The 16,695-nt window shown below is 39.1% G+C and overlaps 2 protein-coding genes across 2 annotated transcripts; one reads left to right on the forward strand and one right to left on the reverse strand.

Annotated features, from left to right (window-relative positions):
- Positions 1-799: 799 nt before the first annotated feature.
- Positions 800-3,990, reverse strand: cunh6orf58 (chromosome unknown C6orf58 homolog). The gene is made up of 8 exons (XM_022737847.1): positions 3,653-3,990; positions 3,438-3,524; positions 3,273-3,346; positions 2,969-3,073; positions 2,285-2,403; positions 1,464-1,605; positions 1,268-1,364; positions 800-1,169 (listed from the first exon to the last, which is right to left on the reverse strand). Exons 1-8 carry the CDS (start codon positions 3,948-3,950, stop codon positions 1,018-1,020), a joined length of 1,074 nt encoding a protein of 357 aa, XP_022593568.1. The 5' UTR covers positions 3,951-3,990; the 3' UTR covers positions 800-1,017.
- A 4,609-nt stretch (positions 3,991-8,599) lies between these two features.
- Positions 8,600-15,638, forward strand: stx7 (syntaxin 7). The gene is made up of 10 exons (XM_022769530.1): positions 8,600-8,649; positions 10,393-10,486; positions 10,687-10,756; positions 11,076-11,166; positions 11,283-11,420; positions 13,180-13,226; positions 13,327-13,417; positions 13,540-13,612; positions 13,975-14,057; positions 14,417-15,638. The coding sequence occupies exons 2-10, from the start codon at positions 10,402-10,404 to the stop codon at positions 14,510-14,512; spliced, it is 774 nt and encodes a 257-aa protein (XP_022625251.1). The 5' UTR covers positions 8,600-8,649; positions 10,393-10,401; the 3' UTR covers positions 14,513-15,638.
- Positions 15,639-16,695: the final 1,057 nt, after the last annotated feature.

Genomic DNA, 16,695 nt, shown 5'->3' on the forward strand with positions numbered 1-16,695 from the left:
TTTGTCAAATTTTAAAACAGAGAGCTGTAGTGACAGCAACAATCTAACCTTCCATCTGCCAGTGATGGGAGAGGTATTCAGATCGTTTACCGAAGTAAAATCCAGGATACTAAAGTGTAAAATATTCCTTCACAAGTGAAATTCCTGCATTTAAAATCTTACTTGAAAAAAAGTACATAAGGAGTATCTGCAAAAGGTATTTAAAGTGTCAAAAGTAAGTAAGCCTCTGTCAGAATATTATTATATTGATCATATAATTGGATCGTTTTTAGTGAAGCATGCGTGTGTAATAATTTCAATCTAGTAGTTTGTTGAGGTGGACCGATACTGTTAAGTAGTTTAATGTGTAACAATAGATTATATTTTAATAATAAATCACTCATATTGTCTATCGATTTGTCTATGTATTTGTGAATTAGCAAAGTAACTATAACTATACCTTTCAGAAATATAGTGGTTTAAAAAGTACAATAGTTGTCTTTGAAATGTAGTTGAATAAAAATATAGGAGCAGAGAATGTAAATACTCAAGTAAAGTATAAATACCTAAAATTTACAGTACTTGAATAGGTGTACTTAATAACACTCCTTCACTGCCCACACATTGTGATGTACTGTAGTTGTCCTAAGATAAATAGAAAGACCCTACTCTATTAAGGTTGTAAGATTTAAACCCTGAATGTGAACTTTCCTTGTCTTTGCCATCTTGCTGTAATATACAGTATATTACTGATTAAAGTGCAGTAACAAGAAAGAGTTTAATAATGACAGTAGAAGTAATGGACTGTTGACCGTTTACTGGGAAGCATATTCACAAGGGCATAACAAGAACATGCAATACATACAGAGGTTTATGTCTTTGTATTAACAGTGTCTTGTCTCAGAGTTTTACAATAGTAAACCTGCATTATTTACTATAAAAGAAAGCCAGATTAATTTTATTTAATATCTTTAACTGTCAGATGAAAACATGAATACTATTATATAACTGGAGTTGTTGTGTGTTTGGGTGTCTGACTCAGCAGCTGGTAGTCATTCCAGTGACAATGGACAGGAAAGAGTTTGTGGCGAAGCTGGGATTCAGTAGGAGCTGCTCCAACATCTCTCTGCCTTTCTCTCTTGTGGTCACTGAGCACATGGCACTTCTCCACAGGCGCACCAGCGAGCCCCCTGGTAGATGACATGATCATGATCATTCTTAAAAGCTCACTAATTCAATAAAAAACACTAAGTTATGATATTTGTGTATGTGTGTGTGTTCGTCCTACCAAGCAGGCTATTGATGTTTTTCATCCAGGTGAAGATATACAGTGTGTGGTTCTCCTCCTGACTCAGATCAGCTATGTTAGGTGCACTGTCACCCTCCTACACATACAAATAGAACAGGAAGGACAAAAATTAGATACATATAGAGTTTGTAAAAGATTTAGAAATGAATGGATGGATTAAGTTGTAAGAACATACCTGTAAAATTCGACCTGGCAGTGGGGTGAGGAACATCACAGATTTTTCCAAACTGGACTGGAAGTGTGCCGCTGATACATACTCCGCTGAGTTCAGCCAGCTGTTAGCAAATGACACCTCTGAAGAAGAGTAGTGACTCTGCCTGAGGGAGAGGAGAGGATAAGAAGGAGACCAAGATGAGAGAGGATGAAGAAACAGTTTAACATTTTGAAAAATGTGCTTACTGACTTTTTGCTGAGAGCTAGATGAGAGGATTCATAACATTTTCATATCTGTATGTTGAATAAGAAGCTACAGCCAGGAGACAGTTAGCTTAGCTCACACTGGTGGCAGGGGAATAGCTAGCCTGGCTCTGTTGTTGTTCTCACTGTGAGGTTGCCAAGCAACCAACAGAGACTGTGGTGAGTGAAACGGCCAAGAAATAGTTCAGCACACACCCCCCCTGTAAAAACACAACCTCTTGTTTTTGTTTTTGTACAGATTAAATTTCCAGGATATAACGTGTTAATTCATGAGCTTTAGAGGTTCTTGGATACAGGTTTTGCTACCTTTAGATGACACCAGGGTGCACCATGTTTCTGGCCTTTATGCTAAGCTATGTTAACTGGCTGCTGGTTGCAAGATTGTGTTCAAACAGAACACGAAGATCCCCAGGGTGGTGTGAATTGAAGACCTCTTGACTTGACAAAATAAACGTCTTTTTGGGGGCTTTATGAATATAGTGTTTGCCTGCTTTATAAAAGTATAGAGACAGAATAAAAGGAGAGAGACTGGAAGAATATAACAGAGGAGTATGACAGAAAGACCTGGTGACAGGTTACCTGGTGTTGCATGCTGCAGAGGCTTGACCTGAAGCCATTTGGGCCGCCCAGTAGAGACCAAGGAGAGAGTCTTTCTTCTCATTGTCAGGCAGAGGAGAGTCAGTTGAAGCCTTGAGACCCTTTAAACACACACAGAAGATTAAGGAAATAGATTAAAATAGAAGCAGCATAAACTGAGATATCCTCACTTTTATTCCCTCCCTGCCTATTAGATGCTCACGTTTTCTTTTAAATCCAAAGTTGAGAAAACAGGGTTTAAAGAATGGATGTATTAAGAACACACAAGTCCTGATTTCCATTACAGTCAAAAGCAGAGATGGTAGTTACTGCTACTCAGCTAAGCTATTTACCATGCTACTCTACCTAGCTAGGCATAAGAAAATAATGTGGCAAAATAGTCATATTCTGGTTGTAACTAGAGTTTGACAAAAAAATTAGTCACTACATTTGGCTTTGTAGGGCAGAATAGATTTTCTGTTAAAAGACAACATTACACAGCTGTTTTGACAGGTGCAGGAGCTCTCCATGATTAGACTGATCATGATGTGTTAAATCAGGGCCTCTTTAAAAACTGGTATTTTATTTTCATGATGTGTGTGTATTCAAAAAGATAAATGCATGAAAGAGTGTCACACTAGTGGACACTTCTATAGTAATGTGTGTGTATGTGTGTATTTCACATACCTGGAAAAAGGCATCCCACTTGGACATAACATCAGGGTAGCGAGTTGCACAGTCAGCATAGGTGGTGCAATAGTCCTCTACACCTGCAGGCACTTGCATCTGGACCTAATAATATAACAATTATTGTTATAATCATCCTCACCATAATTAAAACCATAACTATTCATATTTGCATGAGAACATAAAAAATGAGCAGCCAAAATTACTCCATGTGGACCGCTTTTATATTTATTCTATTCTTTATTTATTTCTATCTATTCAAACTGTCTCACTTTCTGTTTGAGATGTCCAGTGGCACAAGTACCTGAACTTCTGGTCCCATGAAGCCTTGCTGTGCAGCAGACAGGAAGGGAATTGCAGAGGCAAAATAGTTCACACCTGGACAGACATAAAGAAACATTTTGCGTTTTCTCTCTTTCCTTTTGTGTATTTGTGTGCTTATGTGTGTATATGTGTTTGTCATACTTACAGCCCCACCAACTCTGAGTAGAAATACACGTAGTATCTCCTGTTTGATGGCCGCAGGTTGTAGTACCGGTTGGGTCAGCCAGACGGCCTGCAGAAACAATTTACATTGTGCCATCAATTTGTGTCTAGATTCTATGGTAGCTGGTGTTATGATGTCATGTTCACTCATTTTGGGGGCTACAATGAATAGACAGATTCAAATAATTTCCATCTCACCTGAGGTAAACATCCATCCAAGCTGCAATGGCAGTCCCCATAGAGGACTCTCTGAAGCGCCTGTTCCCATGGATCCCATGAATGGGTCTGTAGCAGCTATCATCAGCCGGTAAAGACTCATGCGGTTAAGGAAGTGCCAGGGATCAGGAGTCAGAATGCCATTCTGGATGGGCAGGTCTGTCACTTGGCCGGCTGTTTGTGCCCACAGGATAGGTATGCCATTTTCCAGGATTACAGCAGAGCTGCTGAGTGACACAGCACATGCGAGGAGGAGGCCGAGGACCGTCGGACGCAGCATGACTGAGGAGCTGGGACTGCAGAGAGGGATGGAATCAAGAGCATACACTCTGGACTGAGGGTTGTCACAAAGAGACACAGCTTATGTATCCTCAGATGTTCTGAGCCACACAAGCAAAACAAACACACATACTCCCATGACTCTATGTGGCATGTCGTTCAGTGGACCCTCACCAACAGGCAGATAAGAAAATTTGCGTGCATAGAGTGCAATACTATCCAAATATTTGAAAATGGTCATATCCACACAAGCATGCAAGAAGAATCAATGAGAACTCAACACAGTGAAGCTGAATGAAGATAACTTCACTTTTTACTCAAGAAGTGGACTTTGATCATGATTCAGTTATTTTTAATGGAGATTTGTCAAATTCAACGCCATCAAAATTGAACTGTCTATCAATACCACACTTGGGTTTAAAATTAGAGTTATTGGAGAAAAGGTATGCGTCAACTCAAGTCAAGTTGGTTTCTAAAGCATATTTAAACACAGCTCGAGCTGACCAAGTGCTGTATAAAGGAAATTAAGAAAAATAAAAGTAAGTAAAACAATTGTATAAAAAAAGTAAAAGCACAAGGAAAACATACTAAATATACTACATATAGAAATATAATAAGTGTACTAAAAAAATAGAAGCAACAAGGAGTAAATACAGAATTATGAATATGACAGATAAAAAGGTTAGTGATAAAAAGGTTAGTGAGCAAAAAAGGCCACTGAATAAAAATGTGTCTTTTTGTGTATGACTTCACATATGGGTTGAAGTGGTTTAGCTTGTGAGAAAATTCTCAACTCAGATGGATCAAATATAAGCACTTCAGTTTTGTTGCTGTTTAACTGAAGGAAATTGTTTGAAATCCAGCCCTTAATGTCACTGAAACAGTCGATCAGAGGTTGAAGGGAATCCCTAGATTTTGGTGAGAGGTACAGCTGTGAATCGTTAGCATAGAAGTGACAGAAGATGTTAAACTTTCTAATGCCTGAGAACCAGGCTCTAATTTTATTCACAATTGTTAGGGAAATTTCTTATCATCGGTGGTGAAGAAAGAGCGCTGGAGTCCAGGATGTCTTATGCTGAGGATGTTTATTGATGCATGATCAAGGAGAAAAGAGGAATCATCAATACAGTCTCCTGTGCATGATGTCACCTCAAATCTGGACCAGGAACCCCTGAGGATCGTCTTTATACACTTAGAGAGATTACTATAGATGGCTTACACTCCATAATTGGTCAATGCTAAAATAAGAGGAAGAAGAGGGATGTGTGAATACACTATTGGTTCATTAACCATAAACAAGGAAACATGACTATATACGCCCAAATGCCGATTCTTAGAACACCCAGCCACTTGTTACTGACCATCCAAGGTCTGTGGTTATCAGCCCTGGCACCAGCAGTATCAGCAGCAAACCACAGTTGCATCTGGAGGAGCCACCTGTGCATTTCAAGGCCTGTAAGATTTAATGCAGTAGCTGTGGCACAGAGACCTAGGGCCTTACACTGACCTTTCACCCTGAGTCAGTCATTCACTAGGTGGACAAGAGAAAAGTCCCTCACAACAACGGTCCCTGTAATGTAAGGTATTATTATTGGTCTGTTTGGTTTAGATTTTTTGCCTTAAAATAAATGAGGTGTGCTGCCAGAATAGCTTCAGTGCTCATTGACATCAATTCTAGTCTCTGAACTCTACTGGAGAGATGAACACCATTCTTCCAAAAGAAGTTCACTCATTTTGTGTTTTGATGATGGTGGTGGAGAGTGCTGTCTAACATGTTGCTCTAAAATCTCCCATGGTTGTTCAGCTGGGTTGAGATTTGGAGACTGTGAAGGCCATAGTATATGATTCACATCATTTCCATCCTCATCAAACCATTCAGTGACCCCTCATGCATTATGGATCAAGGCATTGTTATCCTGGAAGAGACCACATCAGAACAGAAATGTTTCATCATAGGATAAAGGTGATCACTCAGAACAGCTTTGTATTGATTTGCAGTGACTCCTCCCTCTAAGAGGACACGTGGACCCAAACCATGGCAGCAAACTGCCTCTCACAGCATGACAGAGCCAACAGATCCCCTCACTGTAAGGGTCAAGCATTGAGGCCTGTACCGTTCTCTTGGTGTACATCTCACATGCACTCACCCACGTGTTGAGAACATGGTTCTCAATCTGACCATATCACTTTTGGTTTTTGCATCTGGTACTACTGAAATCTCAAATGTACATTGATCTTTCAAATGGGGGGTCAATGCCCTGCACCCCTACTCTAATATCATGGCAGTCTGATCATGTCCTGCACTGACATTCTCAGTCTCCTGATGAAGAGTTGCTCCTCTGTTTTCCTTTACATTTTGCACTAATGCACAAGCATCATGGTCTTTCCCATAGATCTAAATGCATATGTCACTTTGGTCACTGTTCCTGTTTAAACATGAGCCAGTTCAGCAGTCTTATGACAAGCTATTGCCCAACAATGAACCTCTTTCAAAGTCACTTAGATCTTTTCCTCTTGCTATTTGATACAAAATCAGAATCCACTGGGCCTAATCAGCATTTTTATACATGCCACAGAGCATGACTGGATGTTAACTGCTTAACTGTACCCTGCAGTGCACCAAGCATCTGCATTTGTTATGTTTCTCCACTCACTTATTCAGTTTTTTCCTTTAATTCATCGTCCCTCTCTATATAGTGTACATTATGTTCTTTTGAACTGATTAGGTCATTTGAACCTATAGATCACAGAGCACATACTCTTCATAAACTTTTCTGTAGACTGATAACAGAATAAGTGCTACTATCCATCCTATTGCTGAACAGAGGTCAAGCCAAATCTCAAATCATCAGGCTGTTAAGAAATCACCATGTGGTGTTTGTCTACTCAGAGTTTTAGGCCCCAAGAGTTCAACAGATAACACAGGTCCTGAACCTAATTTTGGACCTAAAAACCCAGGTGAGGGTGAGTACAACTAACAAATGTTCCATGTGACTTATCACATGCTGAGGTTACAAAGCAAAAGGTCAACTGATTTGAGACATGTAAGCTGATATGCTGCAGTGCCCTTGTGGGCTGGCTGGTGTTGTTTCTGCATGATGCTTAACATACAGCATATCTTATTTCATCAGTTTTGGTCTGTAAACTAACACTGACTAGAAGGAGATGGGATTGGAGTTCTAAGAACTGTGTTCTGTGTGGTTAACCAGTCTGAACTTGATGTGCAAACACTATGTCCTGCTGGGCTTACACATGACCGCACATGTCCAATAAAATACACTATATAGTTGTGTGGGTTTGAGACTGTATACATTGCTGCAGCCAAGATTTCCAAGATTTCCTCACTGTAGATCCTTTACTTAAGTAAAAGTAGCAACATCGTAATTGAAAAATATTAAATTATTAAAAGAAAAGAATGACAGTCTTTTATGGTGGTAAATTATCAACTATACATTGTATTATTGGGTTTTTATTAATGATGAAATGACGTTTACTACTCTCTGATAAATTAAGACCAAGATGTCCGATGACTAAAATCCTTCATCTGATTAAAATATATAACTAAAAACAAACAACATCTAAAGAGTGTATCATAAAAGTGTGGCTTAAAACTGAATGAAAAGTCAATTTTGAACACTTCTGGCAGACAACCACAATGCTGACACATGCTCAAAGGGAACATAATGCTGTTGACAGGCAACTGAATAAAATGGGCCATTAACTTGTTTACAATAATGGATTTCTTTCTGTGTGAAAACAGCTGGAAACATTTGGCTTAATGTAAATCCACAACTCAACAAAATATATAGGTCTAGTCATTTTTAGACATTTTACTGCAGTAAAGTTACATATTATAGATAGCCATACCTTGTATAATAGATATACTAAATTACAGTACAAGTTCATCAGAACTACTACTAGAGTGCAAAAGTACTGTCTGTTTAACACATAGATTATTTAAAACATGTTATATGTCTTGATTCCATCGTTTTTCCCTCAGCGGCCTTTGCACATTGAAGGAGTGCAAACAGTATTGTAACATTAAATACTAAAACTCTTATTGTAACCCATTTTCTTCACAGTTTCTTCTGCTTTTTAGACATATCTGTCACTGGTCATGGTATTGTGAGAAAGCCTGATGCACTTCCCTCAGGCGTGGATTACTAACATTAGATTTACAACAGGGCATTAACAGCAGGGCACTGGAGGATGCTAATGGACCAGCGTCAGGCCAATGGGATTAAGTAAGAGGTAAAGAATTATTTTTTAACTATGTGAAGGATTTAGCTGCTATTTGGACATAAAATTATCTAAATTAAACCTTTGCATTTAATAATAATGAATAAACATAATGAATATACAAGACCATTTCGAAAGAACACGAAATTAGCCCTGTCCCTTATATTATTAATGTTATTTGTAGTAGTAGTAGTATTGACCATAATGATACAAAATATCAATTGCATAAAGAGTTAGATTTATTTTTATTTTTATCAGTGTTCAAACGTGTAGGAATATACATAATTAGTCGTCTTGTTATAATGTTTGTTTTAAATTTTGACTTTTGGTGCTTCATGTGATTCTTCCCATAACATATAATTTCTTCCAATGACTTCGCCTTTACTGCTCCGCTCATCATGTGACGGGGGAGTGGCAGAAAATCAGGAAACGAACCGCCGCTGCGAGTCACGAGAAAAGAGGTAAAACACAAAACTTTTACACTAAGCTGAATATTTAGGAAGGACTAACAGTGTGGACACGTTAGCGTGTTAAACCCGAGCTTGTGCTGTGATGTTTCATGTGTAGGAACGAAGAAAGTGTTTTTTTTCTCCGTAAAACTAGAGAGAGAAAAACCTTCAAATTATGCTGCGACTTTATGATTGTTACTTGATGACTGTTGTGCTTTTGAGTCAGCTGTGGAGTAAAGTTCACATAAAGTAGCTTTAACCCCGGTGAACAGCTGTGGCTCATAGACATGAATGGTCATTTCTGCAGTCCTCCTCTTCTCTTTTAAACTCCTATGATTTCCGCATTTTTTTCCCTTCTCACTGCCAGTTCGGCTACTGTAGTAAACGGACAAACACCCGCAGGCAGACAGGGAGGTGCAACAAGTCTAAATAAAGCAGAAAGCGTGAATAAATGTATAATTTTGTTTAAGTAAAATGTTAAAAATTCAACCCTCCTGTAGTACTGACAGGACTGGTTAACCGCAGACTGAGAGTCTCTTGGGAGCAGATGGTTCTTTGCATACTGGCCATGGTTTCAAACCTGTGTCTTGAATCAACAGCACAGGAAGTCTGCATGAGTGACTCATGGTAAACACTGACCCAACCCTATTCCACCTTAGGCTTTATATAATAATAAATGACAGCAAATGAACCATTAGAAAATGAAAGTCACAAATTGTAATTAAAACTGGGAAACTTCATGTTCAGCCTTGCTCCACCATCTGTTATAAATGATCCCTGTTGTAGAAGCTGCTGTCACCTGGCCTGTGGTTGACATTTCATGGTTTACCTCTCACTGCAAGGGCAACAGTGCTGCACTATATGGACAAAAGTATGTGGACACCATCGGGTACTTTCAGTCAGTAGCTCTCAAGCTTTTTCACATAAAGGACCCCTAAACTGACACATATTAGACCATGGACCCCCATCGGATAGGATCTTTTTTTTTTTGTTTTGGATGTTTTATTACAGAAAGTGTTTGAAACACATGACCAAAATAGTCATTTTGTCATTGTGTTACTTTCTGTCAACATGGGGCCGTTTCTACTGCAATTATAGAGAAAATAAATTATTCCCCTTTTTGCCGGGGACCCCCAAAAGCCCCCTCAAGCACCCTTGGGGGTCTCTGGACCCCACTTTGAGAACCACTGCTTTAGGTCAACATGGGGCTGTTTCTGTTATTTCAAATGAATTTCCTTATCACCCAAAGTCGTCTTGGACCTTACTGATAGACCTGGCAGAAATTCCATCCAGGTTCCAAACTCTGTGGAAAGCCTTGCCGGGAGAGTCGAGGCTCTTACAGCAGCACATTAATGGCCCTGGTTTTCAGAATGAAATGTAGATTGCAGACATGTCAGTGCTGGGATTAAAACCTAAGCCGCAGATGAGTGGTTGTGAGTGTTACACACTACATAACTGGATCAGCAGGTGATATTTTAATGTGTAGCTGCTTTATTGCCTCTGTTTATTTTTTAGCATAGCTGCTAAAATGCTCATGGAATCACAGTTTTATGCAAATTGTCTATATATAAGTAATGCACCAGAAAGAAACTATTCAAATTAACTTGCTAAATAGATTTATCCTAGCTGCCCTAAGGTGTTTTCACAAGTGAATCATCAGCTCACTGAAATAACTGCAGTAACTATGGTAACAACATCCCAGTGTGACCCATGAATAAATGAAGTGACAGACTGTGCTGTTTTGTGTCCTCACAGCTCTTCATCATGGCCTACCAGGCTGGGATTCAAGAGGAGCCCAGTGCTTTAGTTCACAACATCAGCACCAACATCCAGAAGCTCACACTGCTGAGTAATACTCTACACACTACACACACACACGCACTCACACACACACACACACACACATAGAGAAGATGTCATAATTTTCAGCTGCAACATTGAAATTGCACCCACTTTACTGACTCCAGTATGTGAATGATGGTAGACACGTGGCGATGCTTCAGTAGGCCTACAGATAAACAAATGTCTGCACTCTCTCTTCCTCACCAGTCTCTGAGCTGCAGAGGGCAGTGTATCTGCTGGGAACAGAGCAGGACACCAGCCAGCTACGACAGACGCTGTGAGTAACACAGGCTGGGTTTTGGAATTCTGATAAATAGTACAAATAAAGGAGATTTTTCAACCATGCCTGCCTCATAGCATTCATGTGATTAATCATTAAAAATAATAATATTCCTGAAGCGGATGCAGCCTGATTTTATGCTGCTTAACATTCCATTGTAAGAAGAGTCCCATGATACTTGACTGTACTCTACCCCGCACCCCCCACCCCACCCCTCCCCAAGAACCCTCTGTCTTACAGTAAAGCCTGACCAGACTGTCTGTGTTTAAACAGAATGAAAAGATTATGCCTGACATCATTTTTCTTTGGTCACCAGGCAACAGAAACAGCAGCAAGGCAACCAGCTAGCCAAGGAGACTGACAGACTGATCAAGGCATTCAGTGCACTTCCTGTTGGCCCTGATCAGGTACTGATCTCTATAATGACTTCGTCCTTAACTTAACTGCTGTTTAAAGTCATCATTTCACTGCTTGTTCCTAGTTGAACATGAACTTTTGTAACTCTGGCTTCCCTTTCTCTTAGCGGCAGAGAAAGATACAGAAAGATCGTCTGTTGAATGACTTCTCTGCCGCCCTAAACAGCTTCCAAAAGACCCAGCGGCAGGCAGCCGACAAAGAGAGAGAGTTTGTGGCCAGAGTCAGAGCCAGCTCCAGGGTGTCGGTGAGTTATCTGCTGAGCCTGCAAGGTCACAAAGACCAGTGAGATAGACAGTGGTTAGTGAGTGACCAATAATCTTTATACCAGTGAGTTTTTTTTTTTTTAAATTTCGATTTATGCTTTGTTTGTCAAAAGTGGATTTTTTTTCTGGCCACTCTACACATAGCCCGATTAAGACACTGAGGCTTTACATGATGAAGCAGATTTAGGGAATTAGCAATTGTTCAGTCAAGCAGAGCATGCAGGACATCCCACCAAAACTGGTTACAACTGATGTCCACGAAATTGCATTGAAAAATAATAAGGGTGCCAGAGCCTTTAGTGTCTTTTGTCAGATAATACAAACATTACAAAATAAAGGTTTATGCACAGTATTAGTTGGAATGTAAGACCTTAGCAAAGAGGGGTGAAGTGCTATAAAGATGTATTGTAGATGCAATGGAAATTCATATAGCCTAGTTCATGCTGGCTACATTTTTTTTCCACTGTCTGTGTAATAATAAATGTATATAGATCTGAATTACATTTGTAAACTGGTCTGTTCTGAGGTGTCCTGCTATATGACACATTGTTCAAGTGATGAAACATATACTCACACTGGTTTTCCTTGGCTTTTAAAAGTAATCTCTGTCTGTCACTCCATAGCAGTATAGTAGTAGTATATAGCCATTCGTTTAGTGGCAGTAATTGGGAGCAGGGGATGCTGAGAAAGAGCAGCTCAGAGTGTGAAGTGAACTTTGAGCTTGCTCTTGTGACCAGTGTCACAGTTCTTGTGCACACTGCACAGCACTAGATATCAGTGTCTGAATATATGCCAGCAGATAAGAAAAAAGAAACTACATTACATGAGAGATTTCTGACTGTTATTTTCTAGAGGAGTGCGCTGATCAGAATATCCTGCTCTCTTATTATATGTATTGTAATTGTCATTAGTGACATTTATTATGTGTTTCCCCATTTGTGTTGTTTCCTAATGATGGCGCTTGTTGTGCTCTCTGGAACTCCCACATGTCTGCCTCCACATGTCTCTAAATTATACTGAACATACAATTCTTTGGACTTTGTTGTAGAATTAGTACAGTCACACACAGTGAATAAATATTAGTGTCATCTATTCAGAAATTTGCTTGTAGTTTTCACACAATATCTACTGTTTGCTTTTGATGTAGAAATAAGTCAGAACAGTATGAAATAGTTTGTAGAAGAGGCTTTTGAGCTTGACATTAGTTTCTCATAATGTCTTCAATTACAGTAAATTTCTGCCAAAACAGATGCCAGTAGTCTGGATTAATTTAAGTTGCTTATTCATATTTATTTGAACTGAAGTGAAGGTTCACCAGAAGCTCTCACATGACTGTGCCTTTTAATGGTGACTGTTTTAGACACCTATTCCCTTGGGGGAGTATGCTTGTTTGGCAACTCTTTTCCCTCACCAATTACCTAAGTGCACAGAAAAGTATTTGTATGTGCTGTGTTCATACTGATAAGCACAAACAGTTCCTTCCTGCTATAAATGGCTGATGAGGAACATGCTGCTCTATGTCACCATGCATACATTTTTGACAACAAACTGTTCTGCAGACACTGAATCAAATTATATTTAATGAAGCATTATGGTCATGGCCATTATAACATCCCTATAACAGCCTGTCCCTTCTAAATCGTTGCTGTACCAATAATCATAGTAAATAATGTCTTCTGCTGGATATTTTCAATATTAAGTACAAGTATGTTTATCAATCCTCTGAATTTCCTTGAACAGGGAGGCCAGCCTGAGGACAGCTTTGGAAATGTGTCTCCATTCCCAGGGTCAGTCTACTGTGTCTGATTACTATCATCCTTTCTGTTATAATTATTCCAGTAATTATTATTTTAATTATTCTTACTGCATCGACATTTGTTCCTGCAGTGACTCCCAGGTGCAGGCCCAGGCCGAGGCCATCACTGAAGACGACCTGAGGCTGATTCAGGAGAGAGAGTCGGCCATCAGGCAGCTGGAGGTACAAATAAGAATATAATGCCTACAATAGCCCTACTGCACAGCTCCGAGTCACAGACATGAGAGACACCTCATAGTGCCCCCCTCACATGAACCATCTCTCTATATGTCTCTCTGATTTAGTCTGACATCACAGATATCAATGACATCTTCAAGGATCTGGGGATGATGGTGCATGAGCAGGGAGACATGATAGGTGAGCATCTGTCACTTACACAGTTTATACATTACCTGTCTGTTATTCCTTTTATTTAACTATTTGCAATGAGAAATATTCCTACTAATATCTACTGGGCTGATTTTAAATAGTTCATTTATGGAATCTAAAAAATATATTTCTGGTGTTTGTTTGTAAATGTGTGTTTTCATGTCCCACCCTGGACACAATATCTCAAAAAAACAAAACAAAATTAGCATTACATGTTGGACCGTGTGTTTGCATCTACTGGGTTGATGATGTGATTTCATTGTACATGTAGAATTTTGAAAAATAGGTGCTCCCCTGTTTTGCCCACCTGCTGCATGTAAAACTATGTGCGTTTCCTGTGTGCTCTGCAGACAGTATAGAAGCCAATGTGGAGACTGCAGACGTGAACGTCCAGAACGCTACCCAGCAGCTCGCCCGTGCTGCAGACTACCAGGTAAAACATAGAGGACAGAGAAGAGAATTAACAGAAGAGAGTAAAAATGTAAAGACAGATACAAAAAGAAGGCATTGAAGGAAAATGGATAAGGAGAAGAGGAGTGGAGAGGCATTTAAATGTGTCAATGTTAGAGAAGTTAGTTTGTAACTGGTAGCTCAAGGAAGAGGTCTGAGCAAGACTGGTTCCTCGAGGGATCTCTGAGGTTACAGCATGTGAGCATATGTGGTTCTCCACCACCTGCACGTGGACACCCTTGTGTAACCAAGTTATTATTCACTTTTTTTACTTAAAGAAGACTTAGAGAAAGAGGCATAAGGTTGAAAATAAAAGAAAAAGTTGTGCTTTTCTTCCCCCAGAGGAGCTCCCGGAAGAAGATATGCATCCTGATGATAGTGTTGGCTGTAGCTGCTGTTATAATAGGACTTATCATCTGGGGAGCTGTCAGCAAATGAGGGCGTTTTCCTCTCCTCTTCAGTCATCAGCCTGGACAAAGGATGAAGTACCGTCCTTCCTCTCCTCTGCCTGCTCCTTTCCTTGCCCCCCCCACACCCTGCGTCATGAGGGGAATCATTGAGACTATCTATCCTTCTTTGGTTTGATTATATTTTAAAGTTTTTTTTAGTCCTCGTTGACAGGACTGCCCACTGCTCCTTCATGGTGAAACAAAGCTAGTGCTGGTAGCTTTATTGTTATAATCAGCTTTAAATGTAATTTGTAATTGTAACACAAATAATTATTTGTGTCTGATTTAGCCATGATTTTCATCCACACCTGCTTGTCAGTTGAAGGAGCGAACACAGGTGAAGTATTTCTGTGTTCAGTGGCAGTCATTGTTGCTGAATAACTGTCCCTATTGCCCTGACATTGTTGAGAGAATCTCCATTGAGTTCAATGTTAGATAATATACAATAAAGGCAATGGTTGTGGGTGCAATGAAGAGGCAGGTGTCTGTAGGAAGAGATTAACCTTCAGATCTGTATTCATATTTCTGCAGCTGCTTTCCTCTTGTCTGGTTACATATGAAAAGACCACGTGCTAAAAGTTTCTCCACAGTTAAACGATGAAGTGCCCTATGTAAATTGATTGTGAATAAACAAAAGCCACCCTTGTAGCCATGGTAAAATGTTGCCAATTTGCATTCAGTTTATTCTAACGTGGTGCGCAAGCCTTTTTTAATCTATTATCTCCTGTATTTTAAGTTATCATTAATTAAAATTAATAGTTAATTTCTGTTCAAATTCATGTTGTTATATTCTAATGCTGAATGAGGAAGTACTGTACATACTCATGCTACAACTTGTGGTTAGGACTTTAAAATACACTCCACTATCAGCCAATCATCAGCCAGTCCCCAAATAATAAGGGGAAGAGTTGTTCCTTAAATTAGGTGGTGTGTTTCCTTTGTCTAGATAAATTGTTTTAACTGCATAGCTCAGAGTGATTGCTTTTACATCAAGGATAATCCTTTTTAATAAATCAAATTACATTACCATTGTCAAACCACAGGTGATTAGACACAAAGAATGTACAGCAGCCAGTTCTTGCAAGGATTGAGTAATAACTTGGGTTGTGGTTTATAGTTCGTTTTAACTTACTTAGGTTTTTTTTATTTAAAACCCCTGCACACCACACAGGTGTCCCTAGGTGGCCATAGCTATGGCAACCAGTCGTAGTCTTGAGAAGTCTAGTCAGCCGCAGTACGTGGAAACACCTCTGTGGGTTGATCATTTGTGTTCATGACTTTTTGTCATTTTTTTCTGTGACTGACAAACTGCTTATGTATGAAGAAACCAAAACTGGTACAAATTATATAAAGGTAAATACAAAGTACAGGAAGTAAAAGCAAAAACTACAACTGCTGCAACTGTTTGACCTAGATGTAAAATTATGATCATATGTATGTTTTCATTATTGAGATTTAGCTGCCTATGTGCTGAATAAATTACCTGAATGTACAGAACCTGATGTAAAATTATATGATTTTTTACATGATTACATTATTCTTCAATAAAAAAAAATCTAATAGTTGATTCATATTTATTTTAATAATTTGACTGCCATTTGACATTGCTGCCTCTTTGAGTTTAGGCTATTTTACATTGTTCCTCTGGTACTAGCGTAATTGTTACTGCGAAAACAGACTGTTTCTGCAATAGTTTTCCATTCAGAGTTAAATAAATAAATGACAGGTTGCTGGGTGACACTCAGTAGGCATGTTGCTTTACATATCATTTGTTTATTAATTATTTAGACATATGTGACTGAAAATGTGTTTACCCAGAGTTTCAGCTCAATAGGGTTACTTTTAAAACAAGGTCTGTCATTAATTATATCTGTTTGTAATGCAAGAACCTGTTCCTGTTTTTGAGAAGAGCATTAACTCACAATTTTCTGCATACAAGGACAGTCTATCTTCTCATGGCTAAGACCAGACCTTATCAAAAGCAAAACTGTGGTTGAATCAATGCATCATTAATTGTTGGAGCTAAGCCAAACACAGCAATGTCATCTACACAAAATTGAAAATCTACATTTAACATGACAAACAACATTTATAGCAGAAATATACAGAAAAAAACAAATAAAAGAGGACCAACAATAGATCCCTGTGGCACACCTCAGGAGACCTTTTGTC

This window comes from Seriola dumerili, unplaced genomic scaffold, assembly GCF_002260705.1.
Source record: "Seriola dumerili isolate Sdu_G_001 unplaced genomic scaffold, Sdu_1.0 BDQW01000025.1, whole genome shotgun sequence".
NCBI lineage: Eukaryota > Metazoa > Chordata > Actinopteri > Carangiformes > Carangidae > Seriola > Seriola dumerili.